Source organism: Penaeus chinensis, chromosome 9, assembly GCF_019202785.1.
Source record: "Penaeus chinensis breed Huanghai No. 1 chromosome 9, ASM1920278v2, whole genome shotgun sequence".
NCBI lineage: Eukaryota > Metazoa > Arthropoda > Malacostraca > Decapoda > Penaeidae > Penaeus > Penaeus chinensis.
In genome coordinates, this window is record NC_061827.1 from 26,335,308 (window position 1) to 26,350,307 (window position 15,000).

Sequence of the window (15,000 nt, forward strand, 5' to 3'; positions counted from 1 at the left end):
TTTTCATTAAGCAATACCCTATCAATGAAAACAGAATAGTGAAATTTTATTTCTTATATGCTACTGTAGGTTACTCTGTCCTTTGACTAGATTTCCTAGGTAAGCACGATAAGTAAAAAATGACATGCAACAGTCCTTTCATTCTGTTGCATGAGTAATATTAGTCATTGTTCTTACACGTCAATATATTAATTCACTAATTTACAATCTCCTTGCAAGTACCGTGTAAAAGAGAAGTGAAAAAACACAATGGCCGCTTCATTGAAAAAGCGATCTTACTGACCGTCCCTGGGTTGGGGGGGGGATCGAAAATGAGTTATGCTCTGTTTCAGATTCGTATACTTTTGTAGAATTACCCATGTGAATATGAACTCCCGCGAAGAAAAATTAGGTGGTCAAACGAGGGCCTAAACCCGGACAACTATTTCGCTGATTAGCGAATTTCACCTATATGTACTCATGCCTTAGTGCCGCACCAACGTCAAGTTGTATTTTGACACTACCTATTGAAATGGGTCACAGGAGGGTAAAGTATCGTGCGCGTGAGTGAATGAGTGTGCGCGCGAGTGTATGAGTGTGCGCGCGAGTGTTAGAGTGCGCGCGCGATTGTTAGAGTGTGCGCCCGAGTGTATGAGTGGGCAACCCGAGTGTATGAGTATGCAACCCGAGCGTATGAGTGTGCGCGCGAGTATAAGAGTGTGCGCGCGAGTGCCAGTGTGCTGTATCTGCCTTCTTTGGCGACAAGGAGTGGGTTGGTAGCCCATGATACTCTCCGAAGGGATATTTCAACTGAGTTGAGGATTTTTCCTCATCTCAGTTGAAAGGGGACCAGGAACCATGAGTAGTAGTAGCCATGTTTTAGTATGAGCTTTCTTTTTACTCTCCCTTCCTCCCGTTGTACACCCTGTTTGCTTATGGTTGATTACGTAAGAGCATATTTATATTTACCCCCACACCCCCTTATCTTCCCTACCTCCCATTTTCGGTCGGTGGGGGGGGGGGGGGGTAAAAAAGAAAATGGGACAACCGAGGTGGAGGGCAATATGAGGAATAGAGGATTCCTGACGGCAGAAAAACGAGTTTAGAAGTGCGTGGACGTGATATTACAACGTTATTTTATGGTCACGTGGACCGCATAGTTACGGCGCAGGATGACTTCAGTGCTATATTATATTGTATTTTGTGATGCTCTGCAATAACTATTGATTCGATCTGAATGAAATAAAGATCAAGAGATAGAGCAATGGTTGGGCTTTTTCTTATGTATAAAGTAGCCAATAAGCAAGCGAAAAAAATATGGAAAATTAATAGAAAATTATCAAAAAAGTTTGAAGGTCGATTACTCGTAAAGGTTTTTTTCATATTTCAGACTACTCACGGTTTACAGTTTTAGTCCGATCTCAAAATGCCTTTTCCCATAAACAGAACGCCAGTATGCGCATAGAACTATGTATCGTTTTTAAAAAATTAAAAATATTTTTTTTAACGAATTTTTTACTTTTTTTCTCACTCTTTTTTGCAGTTATGTAACATGCGATAATATGGAAACTAATTAATGAATTTCCAAATTGGAATACGTTGATTTGTTTATATGACCTAGAGGTTTTCTCAGCAAAAGTAATATAGACAATTAAGTGATAACTCTAGGACGTGAGAAGGCTAGAGTTAACCTAACTTTAAAAAATCGGTCAAATTACATAAATTCAATATAAAGATGCGTAATAAAGTACTCTTTCATCCAACCAAATTTCATTAAAATCTGTAATACTATTTTCTATTTTTCAACAAAAAAGTGGAAATCGGCATTTTCTCAGGGACGGTCCCCTTAAGCACAAATCTATCTACTTCGGCTCGTGTTTAACTGGAATCAAAGCGCTGTCGATAGCACCCATGTTAGCTTGTTGTGCGGACACGTTGCAGCCTGTTGGTATGTCCTCGCTCAGACAACAATACAACCCAGGCAATCCAGGCTGCTAATACCATAATTTACATACACATACTCACACACACACACACGCATACTCATGCACACACACACACACACGCACACACACACACACACACACACACACACACACACACACACACACACACACACACACACACACACACACACACACACACACACACACATACATACACGCACACCCGCACAATCACGCACACACAAACACACATACACGAACACACGCACAAACACGCACACACAAAAACACACACACACACACATACAAACACATACACACACATACTCACACACATACTCACGCACATACACACACACATACACACACATACACACATACACACACACATACTCACACACACACACGCACACGCAAACACACGCACAGACACACACAGACACATACGCGCGCGCGCGCGCACACACGCACAGACACACACTACATACACATATATACATATATATATATTTATCTATCTATATATATATATGTCTATATATGTATGTATATATGTATATATATACATATACACATGTGTGTGTGTGGAACAAGTTATGAGAATAAATATCGAAAATGTCAACTATTTGTACTAAGATACATTTTCATCCATGTGTTATTCTGCATCATATGCCCAGATGATTACAACTTCCCCACAACAGGTTTGACTGGTCTCTCGCTGCAGACCTAGCGATCTCCCTTCCCCTTCTACGATGACCCCGCATTCGGCAGGTCTTGGGGAAATATCCCAGATGGCAGCTAAGGCAACATGAAATCCATGGGCTATTTGATTACCACCGGACTTCAGCAGTTCAGTGGGAATGACGAAAATATTTCCTGCCTTACCATCCTTTGCCTCTGGGGTCATTTCCCAACCTCAGTCAGGGTCCAGGCTAACCACAGATGGATCGACCCAAGATACACTGAAACAAGTAGCCCTACTCCGTCTTGATGGAAATCCTAGTTGGTAACTTCTGAGTTAAGCAACACCTTTTTGCCTTAATTCTTTGCAAATATATATATATATATATATTTAAATTTCAGTTCCTTCAATTAATTCTTTACCATTGTTATTACTGAACCATTTTCAAAGAAAATTTACAGAAAAAACACTAACCATAAAGTATCGCACAGACTGACCGGGTCAAGAAGGGGCGGGGCTAATACCGCTATCACGTTTAACCAATGATATTGCACCGTGAGGTAGCGGATATAGCTAGATTCATTTGTATATCATTTGTATAATTTACTCGATATTGTTATAGCTGCCAGAAGTAAAACCAAAATGTCCCTCTTTTATATATGATAACAAAGAGCTCTTTACCATTAACAACCTTGGGAATACTCTTGAAAAAAGTCAATTCATATTTGGGTTCAGCAGGCTAAATAGATGTGGAGCTACCTGCTTATAAGTACCTTGAATCGACCAGAAGCAACTGCTCAGAATGCCTCGTTGGGATCTGATATGGTATTGCCATCTGCAGAGCGAACTGCAGACACCTGAGGTAGACCTTCAACCTAAGCAGAAACATCCTTGATATGCTGAAACTTATCCCTCGGCAGTTTCCAAGAGCTACATGTCAGAGGTTGATACTATTCCCAGTCCTCAGTTAGTGGAGTCATGTGACCTGTCGTTACCTTTTCCTATGAAATGAATTTGTTTGTTGTCGGGTGTACCTCAAGGAGCGTGGGTTGTTGAGCTTAGCGTAATGATTAGAGATGGCCACAGTAAACCACTGAGCACACACCTCCTTTCTCAGTCTATTCATTTTATATGTGTGTGTGTATGCGCGCGCGCGTGCATGTGTGTATATCTATATATATATATACGCACACACACACAACTCTCTCTTTAACTCGGTAGCCATAATACCTTTCTAGTTTATTCCAGAAATAATTTATTTTAATTGCATCATAAAAACAGATACTGAAAAATAGTGTTTCTGTCCTCACGTCCCTCACGCTTCTGTTGCGCAGGTTCCCGACTCGAGCGTGAACGGCCAGTGGCACCTGCGGTTGGAAGGCCGCGAGGGCCTGGGCGCCTCCTTCAAGCGGGTGGCCAACCTCACGTTCACTGGGAAGTTCCTCAACATCCTCATTCAGCCTTCGCGGCCCGTCTACAACGCCGGTCAGACAGGTGAGCAACAGCCTGCTGCGCGGAGGGTGACCTTCGCTAATTAGATTGATCGGCTAATCGCTGTGTCGCGATATGATCTTTGGTGGTTTGGTGATTTATTTTCATTTAGCACGTTATTAGTGACGTGTATGTATATGTGTATGTGTGTGTATTAATTATCGGGAATGTCAAAATGAAGTTACAGGCATCTGCCGCTTTGAAGTTACCAAATAGATTGGAGATATCGAGTGTGTGTATTATGTGTGTGCATATGATATGATACACGCACACGCACACACACACACAGACACACACACACACACACACACACACACACACACACACACACACACACACACACACACACACACACACACACACACACACACGCACACACACACACACATACACACACACACATGTGTGTGTGTGTGTGTGTGTGTGTGTAAATTATATCTGGAATGTCAGTCAGATTACAGTCTAATGCCGCATTGAAGTTGCCCAGTAGAATGAAGATATCGAGTATATCAATATATCATATATATACGCATATATGTGTGTATATACATATATATATATATATATATATATATATATATATATATGTATATACATATATACATATATAGACATATATATATATACATACAGACATATATATACATATATACATATATAGACATATATATACACATGCATACATATATTTACATATATATCCATATATGTATATAGACATATATATCCATATATGTATATATACATATATATCCATATATGTATATAGACATATATATCCATATATGTATATAGACATATATATCCATATATGTTTATAGACATATATATCCATATATTTATATAGACATATATATCCATATATGTATATATACATATATATCCATATATATATATAGACATATATATGCATATATGTATATATACATATTTGTGTGTATATACATACATATATATGCAGGTGTATGGATATGTATATAGATGTGTGTATATATTTATATGTGTGTGTGTGTGTGTGTGTGTGTGCGTTTGTCTGTGTCTATGTATTTATATATATATATATATATATATATATATATATATATATATATATATATATATATATATACATATGTGTATGTATACATATATGTATATATATGAATGTATGTGTATGTATGTATGTGTATGTATGTGTATATATCTGTGTATATATATGTATGTATATACATACATACATTCACACACACACACACACACACACACACACACACACACACACACACACACACACACACACACACACACACACACATATACATATATATATATACATATAAATGTATATATGTATCTAATATGGCAATATATATACATATATGTATATATTCATATATGCATATATATATATATATAGATATATATGTACATATACATATATATATGCGTGTGTGTGTGTGTGTGTGTGTGTGTGTGTGTGTGTGTGTGTGTGTGTGTGTGTGTGTGTGTGTGTGTGTGTGTGTGTGTGTGTGTGTGTGTGTGTGTGTGTGTGTGTGTGCATGTGGGCATCTATATATGTATATATATGTATATACGTATGCATATATATTCAAATATGTACATATATACATATATATATATATATGTATGTATGTATATGTATATATATATGTATACATATATATCAAAAAAAAAATATATGAATACATGTGTATATATGAGTATGTGTGTGTGTGAGTGTGTGTGGATGTGTGTGTGTGTGTGTGTGTGTGTGTGTGTGTGTGTGTGTGTGTGTGTGTGTGTACGTATGTACATATAGATTTTTGTATGTATATGTATATACAGTATATGCACACACATACACGCACACACAAACATATATAAACAGACACACATGTGTACATACGTTAATGAACCTTTGCACATATAAAATATCCGACTTACTAGCATTACTTGAGGAACTCTCTTTCATTAAATGGGATGTTGTAGGACTCTGTGAAGTTAGAAGAGTAGGCGAAGAACAGAAGATACTAAATGATGGACACGTGCTCTATTGGAGAGGTAAGACCCAGGGTAGCAAGCAGAAATTAGGGTTAGGTTTCTTAGTTCACAAACGTTTAGAAAAAAGAAGATGGTGGAATTCTATAGTATAAGCGAAAGAGTGGTTTCAGTAACAATAAAACTAAACAAGTGGTACAACTTAAAGTCTGTGCTCCAACCTGCAGCCACAGTGATGAAGAGATAGAGAGCTTCTATGAAGACCATTTAGCCATCGAGAGATGGCTAAATGTTGGCAGCGACCATAGAATGGTCAGATTCCAATTTAAATTACACCTTTAGAAGGGAAACGAACAAACTCATAAGAAAACCACAGACGAATTTAACTAACTTGAAGACTAGAGCGACAGAATTTAACCTTAACATCCAAAACAGATATTCACTTCTCAGCGACGAAGATCTCAACACTGACCAAATCAAGAAACAGGTCAATGATATAATAAAGAAAACTGCACTTGAAGTAACCGTTAAGAACGTCAAACAAAGCTCCAGCGAGCTAGAAACTAAACAACTTATGTAAAAACGTAGGCTCATGAGGGTATTGTCAAACAGGGACAAGATAGAATTTGCTGAACTAACAGACTATAAATGAAAAGAAGAGAGAAGGTGTACGGAAATTCAATACTCAAATAAATGAAACAGTGATCTCAGGTAACAGCTAAAAGAAGACTTGGAATAGGGAGAAATCAAGTGTATCCAATAAAGAAACCAGACGGAGATGTGACATATAACAAGAATGAAATCATAATAGAAGTGGAAGACTTTTACATGGATATATACAACTCAATTGAACATCTACGGATAGGTGTTACACAGGACGATACCATCTCACCAAAGCTGTTTACAGCTTGCCTTGAGGAAATATTCAAGAAACTAAATTGGACCGGAAAGGGTTTCGAAATAGGAGACGAATACTTAAAGAATCTAAGAATTGCAGATGATATTATTCTCTTCATTGAATCTTCAAATTAAATGCAGCAACTAATAAACGATCTGAATAGCGAAAGTCTGAAAGTCGGACTTAGGATGAAAAATTAAGAGACTAAGATCATGCTCAACAGTTGAGTTCAATTCGAACAGATACATGTAGAAGGCACTAGAGGCAGTGGACAAGTATATATACCTAAGGCAAACACATCTAGCGTCTAGGCTGGAGTGCCTTCGGCAGACATTGTAGCATACTAAGAGGCTCCTTGCCATTATGTTTAAAAAAAAAAAAAAAAAAAAAAAAAAGTCTTTAACCAATACGTCCTCCCATTTATAACCTATGGATCAGAAACATGGACTACAACCAAATTACCGGAGAGGAAACTAATAAGTGCCCAGAGAGGGATGGGAAGGTTGATTGCTGGGCATTAGCCTAAGAGATCGGATGAGGACGACGTGGATCAGGGAACAGACAAAAGTGGAACATATACTCGGGAGCATCAAAAAGAAAAAATGGCAATGGACAAGTCATATATGTCGGAGACAGGACAACAGATTGACAAAGAAACTAACAGACTGGGCTATAGATAACATGAAGAGGCCAAAGGCCAGACCAATGACAATATGGCATGACGAAATAATGAAATTTAGGGGCCAAGACTGGAAACAAAAGACGCAAGGCAAAGTTGGAAAATATTGGGAGAGGCCTAGGACCTGCAGTGGACTGATTCAACCTGATGATGATGACAAATATTCTCATACATATACATAGAGAAACACACACATATATATGTATATCTATATGTACGTACATAAGCACACATACCTATGCATATATACATATACGTGTGTGTGTATGTATATATATATATATATATATATATATATAAACATATATATATATATATACATACACACCCATGTGTGTGTATATATATGTATATATATACACATATATATGTATATATGTATGTATGTATATGTATATGTACACAGATATATATATGCATACATACACACAAAAACATTATTTGTGTAAGCCAAGATCACGTCTGCAGATCAGAGTCTAAATTAGGCTTCACATGTTTACCACGTGGGCTTCATTCAGTACCATCGCCTCAGCGAGAGCCTAATTTCGATTAAGGGCGACCCTATCTGACCCTTCAGTTCGCACGCCGGCACCGTCAAGAACGCCATCTGCCTCCGGCCTTCCGCTGGCCGGGGCGCGCCACCGCGCTCAGCACTGCTCCCAGATAGTCGTATCATATTCCTTTACTGTGTAGTAAGTCGTACGTCCGTTAACCACCATTGCTGTTCACTCACTGCCTCATAGTCTGGTGACGACGGTGGTCGTGTCTTTTTGGCTCGCAACGCGAACACACATCTCTGAAAACCGCTCAACCAACGCTTCCACATTACAATGTCTTCAAAACCACGTGAGTATACGTTATGGGCCCTTTTTTTTTTCTTCCCTCCCTTCTTCTCCCATACATGTGTTACCCATAGAGATTATAAATGCAGTCACTCGCATGTTCCCTTTGCTGGGTAAAAGTGTCAAGTGCGAAAACAAGCGTTTCTGCGGAAATACGGTATTGCCAACAAACACGAAATATCGTTAATTTATCAATTAATTTCTCTCGTTTTTAGAGATTCGTAGTGTTGCAAACTGAGAATTAACTCCTTGTAATTTCGCAGTTATTTCACGAAATTCGTTAATTTACTGTTAGAAATTCACTAGTTCTTACTCTTCATTTCGTTTAATTATCTTAATTAGCTTTGTCACGAACATCATATTATATACATATATGCCTACCCTCGCTCTTTTACCCCCGACCTGACCTCCCTTCCCCTTTCCCTTCCGGTCGGTCGGGCATGTGGAGGAGCCATGAGCTGACCACTTGTTTTTCCCGTAATTTGGTTGTCGCTGTTGTACTTGTGGGAATAACCGTAGTACTGTTACATTGCACAATGGTGACTCGTTCTATCGGCGCCAGAACGGAGTTTGTAATGCGATTTTCTTTCCATTTATTTTTTAGTATAGCGCTAGTATCTTCCCCACATTATAGTGCACAGGGATGCCAGATATATCCCGAGGTTGCGTATATCGTCTATTAGATCTACGCTCCGACGTTACAATAGTAGGTAGAAGTAAAATCAAAGTTATTCGTTCTATCAGCAACTTTTATTCAAGTCGGTGTGAGCCCAAATTCACGTCCGTTCATAAATATAGGACAAGGGTTTTAAGTTAGAATCATTATTCGGTTATTAATCAATCCCTTCTCACCCTCTAGAAGTCGCTTGTTTGTTCTGGGTAAATCGCAGGCGATGGTGTGATTCGTGATGGTTAGATACCCGTAGGGCATGTCACGGTCGCCCACCACAGATTCGCAGAATAAAATGGGTTATTTATAGATTTTCATGTCTCGTCGAGTTCACTGAATTTCGTTGGTAATTGGGTATAAGGATCCCCTGTCGATGAAGTCTAACGTAGTTTGACATGCTTACCTTAGACATGTTTACATTGATATATCAGAATTTTGTCACAAATGCGTACATTCCGTCGTACATTTTGAATTCATTGTGATAGTTGAAATAATTATGTATTAATTATCATTCCTAATTTGTCGCATTATTGTTATATTGAAAGTTAATCTTCGAGTCTGTGATTAATTCTTGGTGTAAGCTCACTCTCACTTTCATTCTCAATCACTCACTCATCCATGCAGAACAAAAGACACTGAAACATTTTCATTAATAGGGTTACTGTCGTAGTTGTAGGCATAAAGATCGATGTCGTATCTATTTTGCTCGCGATTTTGCCAGTCTTGGCAAGTGAATTTTACATGATACATTTTTTTCTCTATGTGACGACAGCTGGTTCAAATAAATCATCGCGGATTGCCGTTGTCGTTTCCCTTATCTACTCTCATTTGACATTTTCCAGTCCAGGTGGACTGCTACTTATGTCTCCCTCTCCTTTTTTCTTCTTTATCTTTGTGAATAGAAAAAACACAAAAGTAACAAATAAATAGATGAATAAAAGTGTATGATCTGGACGTGGCACCGACAGAAGAGCCTGCTGCAGATACAGTCGCTTAAGGATGCCGGTGGGAAGGCCGTCACTGATCGCCGTAGACCTGCTTAAGATGGCGGAAAGTGCGCCGCCTGCCTGGGCGCCCGTAGATCCTGACGAAGGTCACGAGGACTTCTGGACGAGCACACATCCAAGAAGGACCTAAACGAGATCTGCGAGGGTGTGTAGACGAGTACGCCGCCGCGTTAGACCTGGACGAGGGCTACGAGAAAGTACGAATCGAATCCGAAGTCAAGGAGGACCTGTGCGAGATCTTCGAGGACGTATGGACATCGAGGGCGAATGAATTACAATAAGGACCAGGAAGAAGAAGAGGACGACAAGGCCGAATTGCCACGAGGATGGATCGAGGATAGCCAGCCGGTCAGGTTCAGACAAGATGGGTAACCCCGCGAGGGCCGTGGAGGTGGCCCAGCAATATGGCGTGTACATAAGCATGATTTGTGTAAACCATTAGCTCGAGATCACGCCTGCAGACCAGAGTCTAAATCAAGCTTCACACTTCTGCCACGTGAGCTGCATGATCATACAGAACCTCGTCTGGTCCTATCTGACCCTCCAATTCGCACTCCAGAACATCCGCCTCCGGCCCTCGCCACTTGCTCCCAGATCAGTGTATCGTCTTCACTTACTGAGTTGTACTCTTCATCAATAAAGAGACAAGCCGTATACCACTATCATTTCATCCTCCAGTCATTGCATTAAGCACCTTTAGCGTCTTACACACACACACACAAATAAATATGTGTATGTACGTATAAATGTGTGTATATATATAGTAAAAACACTCTATCGTGTTGATACTGTGGTAGAAAAACCCACAATGTAAAACTAGATTTATTGAAAGTGAGACAACAGTTTTGGAATCTACCTGGATTCTATCCTCAGGTCTAGTTTTACATTGTGGGTTTTTCTACCTTATATATATATATATATATATATATATATATATATATATACATATACATATACATATACATATACATATACATATACATATACATATACATATATATATATATCTATATATATATATATATATATGTGTGTGTGTGTATGTGTGTGTGTATACATATATATTTATATATATATATGTGTATATGTATACATATGCATATATATATATGCATATACAGATAATCAACTCTCTCTCTCTCTCTCTCTCTCTATATATATATATATATATATATAAAGATTGATATATATATATATACGTAGATAGATATGAATACATATATATACATATATGTATTCATATCTATATCTATTTATCTGTATTTATCTATCTATCTATCTATCTATATATGTATCTCTCTCTCTCTCTCTCTATATATATATATATATATATATATATCATCATCAGCCTGAATCAGTCCACTGTTGGACGTAGGTCTCTCCCAATCTTTTCTAACTTTGTCTGTCTTGCGTTTTTCGTTTCCAGTCTTGGCTCCCAAATTTCATTATTTCGTCACGCCATCTTGTCATTGGTCTGCCCATTGCCATTTTTTCTCTTTGAGGCTCCCAAGTATATGTTCCACTTTTGTCTGTTCCCTGATCCACGTCGCCCTCATCCGATCTCTTAGGCTAATGCCCGGCATCAACCTCTCCATCCTTCTCTGGGCACGTATAAGTTTCCTTTCCAGTAATTTGGTTGCAGTCCATGTTTCTGATCCATAGGTCATAAATGGGAGGATGCATTGGTTAAAGACTTTTTTTTTTTAAACACAATGGCAAGGAGCCTTATAGTATGTTACTGTGTCTGTCGAAGGCACTTCAGCCTAGACTGATGCGTCGCTTGCTTTCCTCTTCACTAGATGTGTTTGTCTGTGCGAGTTGCCCTTGTTTGTTGTTTATCTGCCCGAGTACAGCTAATTCTATTTTGAGCCTGTTTGATGATGCTGTCATGACCCTACTTTTTTGCTTAAGCTGTTTACTTTCCACCGAGAGCTCGCTGGAGCTTTGTTTGACGTTCTTACCGCCTACTTCAAGTGTAGCTTGAATACATATGTATCTATATACATATATATATATATATATGTGTATGTATATATATGTATATATACATACATACACACATATATGTATGTATGCATACATATATACATATATATGTGTGTGTATATATATATATATGTATAAGTTTATATATATATATGTATATATATCTATAAATATGTGTATATATATATATTTATATATATATATATATATGTGTGTGTGTGTGTGTGTGTGTGTATGTATGTATGTATGTATATATATATGCATACACATATATATGAATATTTATAAGTATGTATACATATACATGTTTCTGTACACACACACCCACACACACACACACACACACACACACGCGCGCGCGCGCGCGCGCGCACACACGCACACACACACACACACACACACACACACACACACACACACACATATATATATATATATATATGCGTGTGTGTGTGTAGATAGATAGATAGATAAACTGACACACAACCAAATTTCGAGTGCTTGGTTGTGACAGAAGACAGAAAATGCATTATGTAACAATAATGTGCTAAAGATATCCTTAAACTTGCCCGTCACTGAGGTTGCGCGGAGTGACAACCCGCCCCACCAAGGTCGCTCGCACGCCCCGGTCCTGGCATCAAATCATGCAATGTTGCGAATTTTGATGAATAGATGTATATATATGTATATATATAGAGAGAGAGATATAGATAGAGAGAGAGAAATAGATAGAGGAAGAGATATAGATATAGTTGCAGATAGATTGTGTGTGTGTGTTTGTGTGCGTGCTATTCAAAAGCATTTCCAGAATGAAAAAAGAGGAAATTCCAAAAGCAGGTTTGGACGTACAATAAGTCCCCAAAACAGGAAAGTGGTCGCTAGAACCCTTTTCCATTCTTCTCAATATGCCTTCGTTTGCTGACATTATATGCCTGTCTTTCGGTGTGCTGTATAGCAAACACGTAGGCCTACAAAGGCTTATCTATTCTTAGAATATCCGAAGCCTAATGCAGAACTCAGAAATGCTCATACGCAATTCATGTCCTGAGCTCTCGTGGCGTGAACGAAGCGCCGCCGAGTTCCGTTCGGCCGGAGGCAAATTGGTTTGTTGCCGCCGCCGTACTGCATGCAAATAAAGGCAAAAAAAAAGTTCATTGCCAACTGCTATGATTATCCTTCGTGTTTTTGTCCGTGTCCCCAGGCTTCGGACTTGTTTTTTTTGTTTAGTGGTGTGTTGTATTGTTACTGGTTAACATAGTTTAGATTTTGCTAAAAAATAAATAAGTAGATAAATAAAAACATCGAAAACATCGCCGGAACAGCCCTTGACGGGAAGATGCGATCCGACTGAAACCAGAAAATTCTGGGTATAGACTCCCACACATGACAATTGTTTCAAACACTGACGACTAATGCACAATGCATACTGGCTTTGTGAATTAACTGAAAAATTAACTGCATTTTCATGAATATAGATTTTGACGGAATCCACTACACTATCAGTTCTACATATTTTAAAAAAATAACAAGGACCAATGCACCCAGCAAGGAGATTTTTCATGGCAATTAAGTTTCCCCGCCGGGCCGTGACGTGTGGGTTTTTCGCCTTAGCGGGTACTCCAGCAATGCCCCAGGCAAGGTGAGTCGAGACTTTTTGCGGTTTGATCTGGCCTCCGCTGGTTTGAATACTGGTTCGAACTGAATCAAACCGAACGGGGCGGAGATGACATGACGTCTAAAATATGAAACCGAAAAGCTCGCCGCTGTGGTAGAAAATGTTTAATTTTATTGGCAAATTTCATTTTTCTTTTACCCTAAAGATCACTTATTCATTCGCTGCGCTCAGTATGTTTCCTCAACATTTCCCTAATTTCGGACGGAATCAAATCTTTCTGTAATTTTGCAGTCGTTTCCACTTGTCATTAATGTTAAGAATCCTCTTGTGAAGGACATTATTTCATTATTTGATGTCAGGAGAGTTTGGAACATGATTTTGTATTTTACTGGTATATATTTGGTATAGGCAAGTTGGTTTAGAGCGCTTACAATGCTTCTTACTGCTTCCAGATAGAGCGTCTTTATTTGGAATATATTTACTACTTTATATATATATTTAGTGTATCGAAGTTAGATCTACTGCCATCCAAAAGTATTTAGTATTCTGATATAAGAATTTCATCATTTATAACAATTACTTCCAGTACGTCCCAGCGTTTAGTTGTACTTAAGGTGAACTACCCACGGAGGGAGTGGCAGAAGGCAGAAGGCATTGGTCAGCTTTCTTTCCTACTCTTCGGGCGTCGGGGATGGGGCGAGCCAGATTTGAGTTCCTGGGAAGTCCATTCAAAAGTTTCCTTCTTCTACACCAGTCACGCCCCTGGGCATGTCTAGACAAATCTGGTTCCTGCCATGTTGGTGGGAAGCTGCGGCACCGCTTTGCTTACGACCAACTTGATTGGAAAACACGCTGCTGAAAGAACATTATACTTTTTTTTCAAAATGTGTCTCTATGTAAGAGGTTAGAGCAAAATCATGCGTTGTAGTGTTCCGGTTTTATCTAGTGCAGCTTATTCTGGTGTTATGCAGGGAGAAATGAAAAAGGATCACATTTTCTCTAATTTTGAAAAGGTACGGAGTTGAAAATCCGGTAGGTAATTAATATATTTATTAATTTATCCGCATTTAATAATGCAAGGATTTCGCTACATTCCTTATTCATTTGGCACTTATTCTAGTCAAGGTAATTATCGCAAACTTATCCATTTGATGGATATTTTGGCCAAATTAATTTACATTTATATAACTTTCATTTCATCTGAAAGTGTTTCCTTTCATATTCATAT

At 38.5% G+C, this 15,000-nt stretch overlaps 1 protein-coding gene across 6 annotated transcripts in view; it reads left to right on the plus strand.

Annotated features, from left to right (window-relative positions):
- LOC125028970 (CD109 antigen-like) overlaps positions 1-15,000 on the plus strand; it is a 106,897-nt gene that overhangs the window by 53,085 nt on the left and 38,812 nt on the right. For 3 of the 6 annotated variants that reach the window (XM_047618640.1, XM_047618638.1, XM_047618639.1), the window contains exon 4: positions 3,942-4,101. In XM_047618640.1, coding sequence (XP_047474596.1) covers positions 3,942-4,101 — 160 coding nt within the window. Of the gene's footprint in view, positions 1-3,941; positions 4,102-14,446; positions 14,676-14,714; positions 14,805-15,000 lie in introns of those variants that run through there. The other 3 variants (XM_047618641.1, XM_047618642.1, XM_047618644.1) reach the window with 3 other exon arrangements.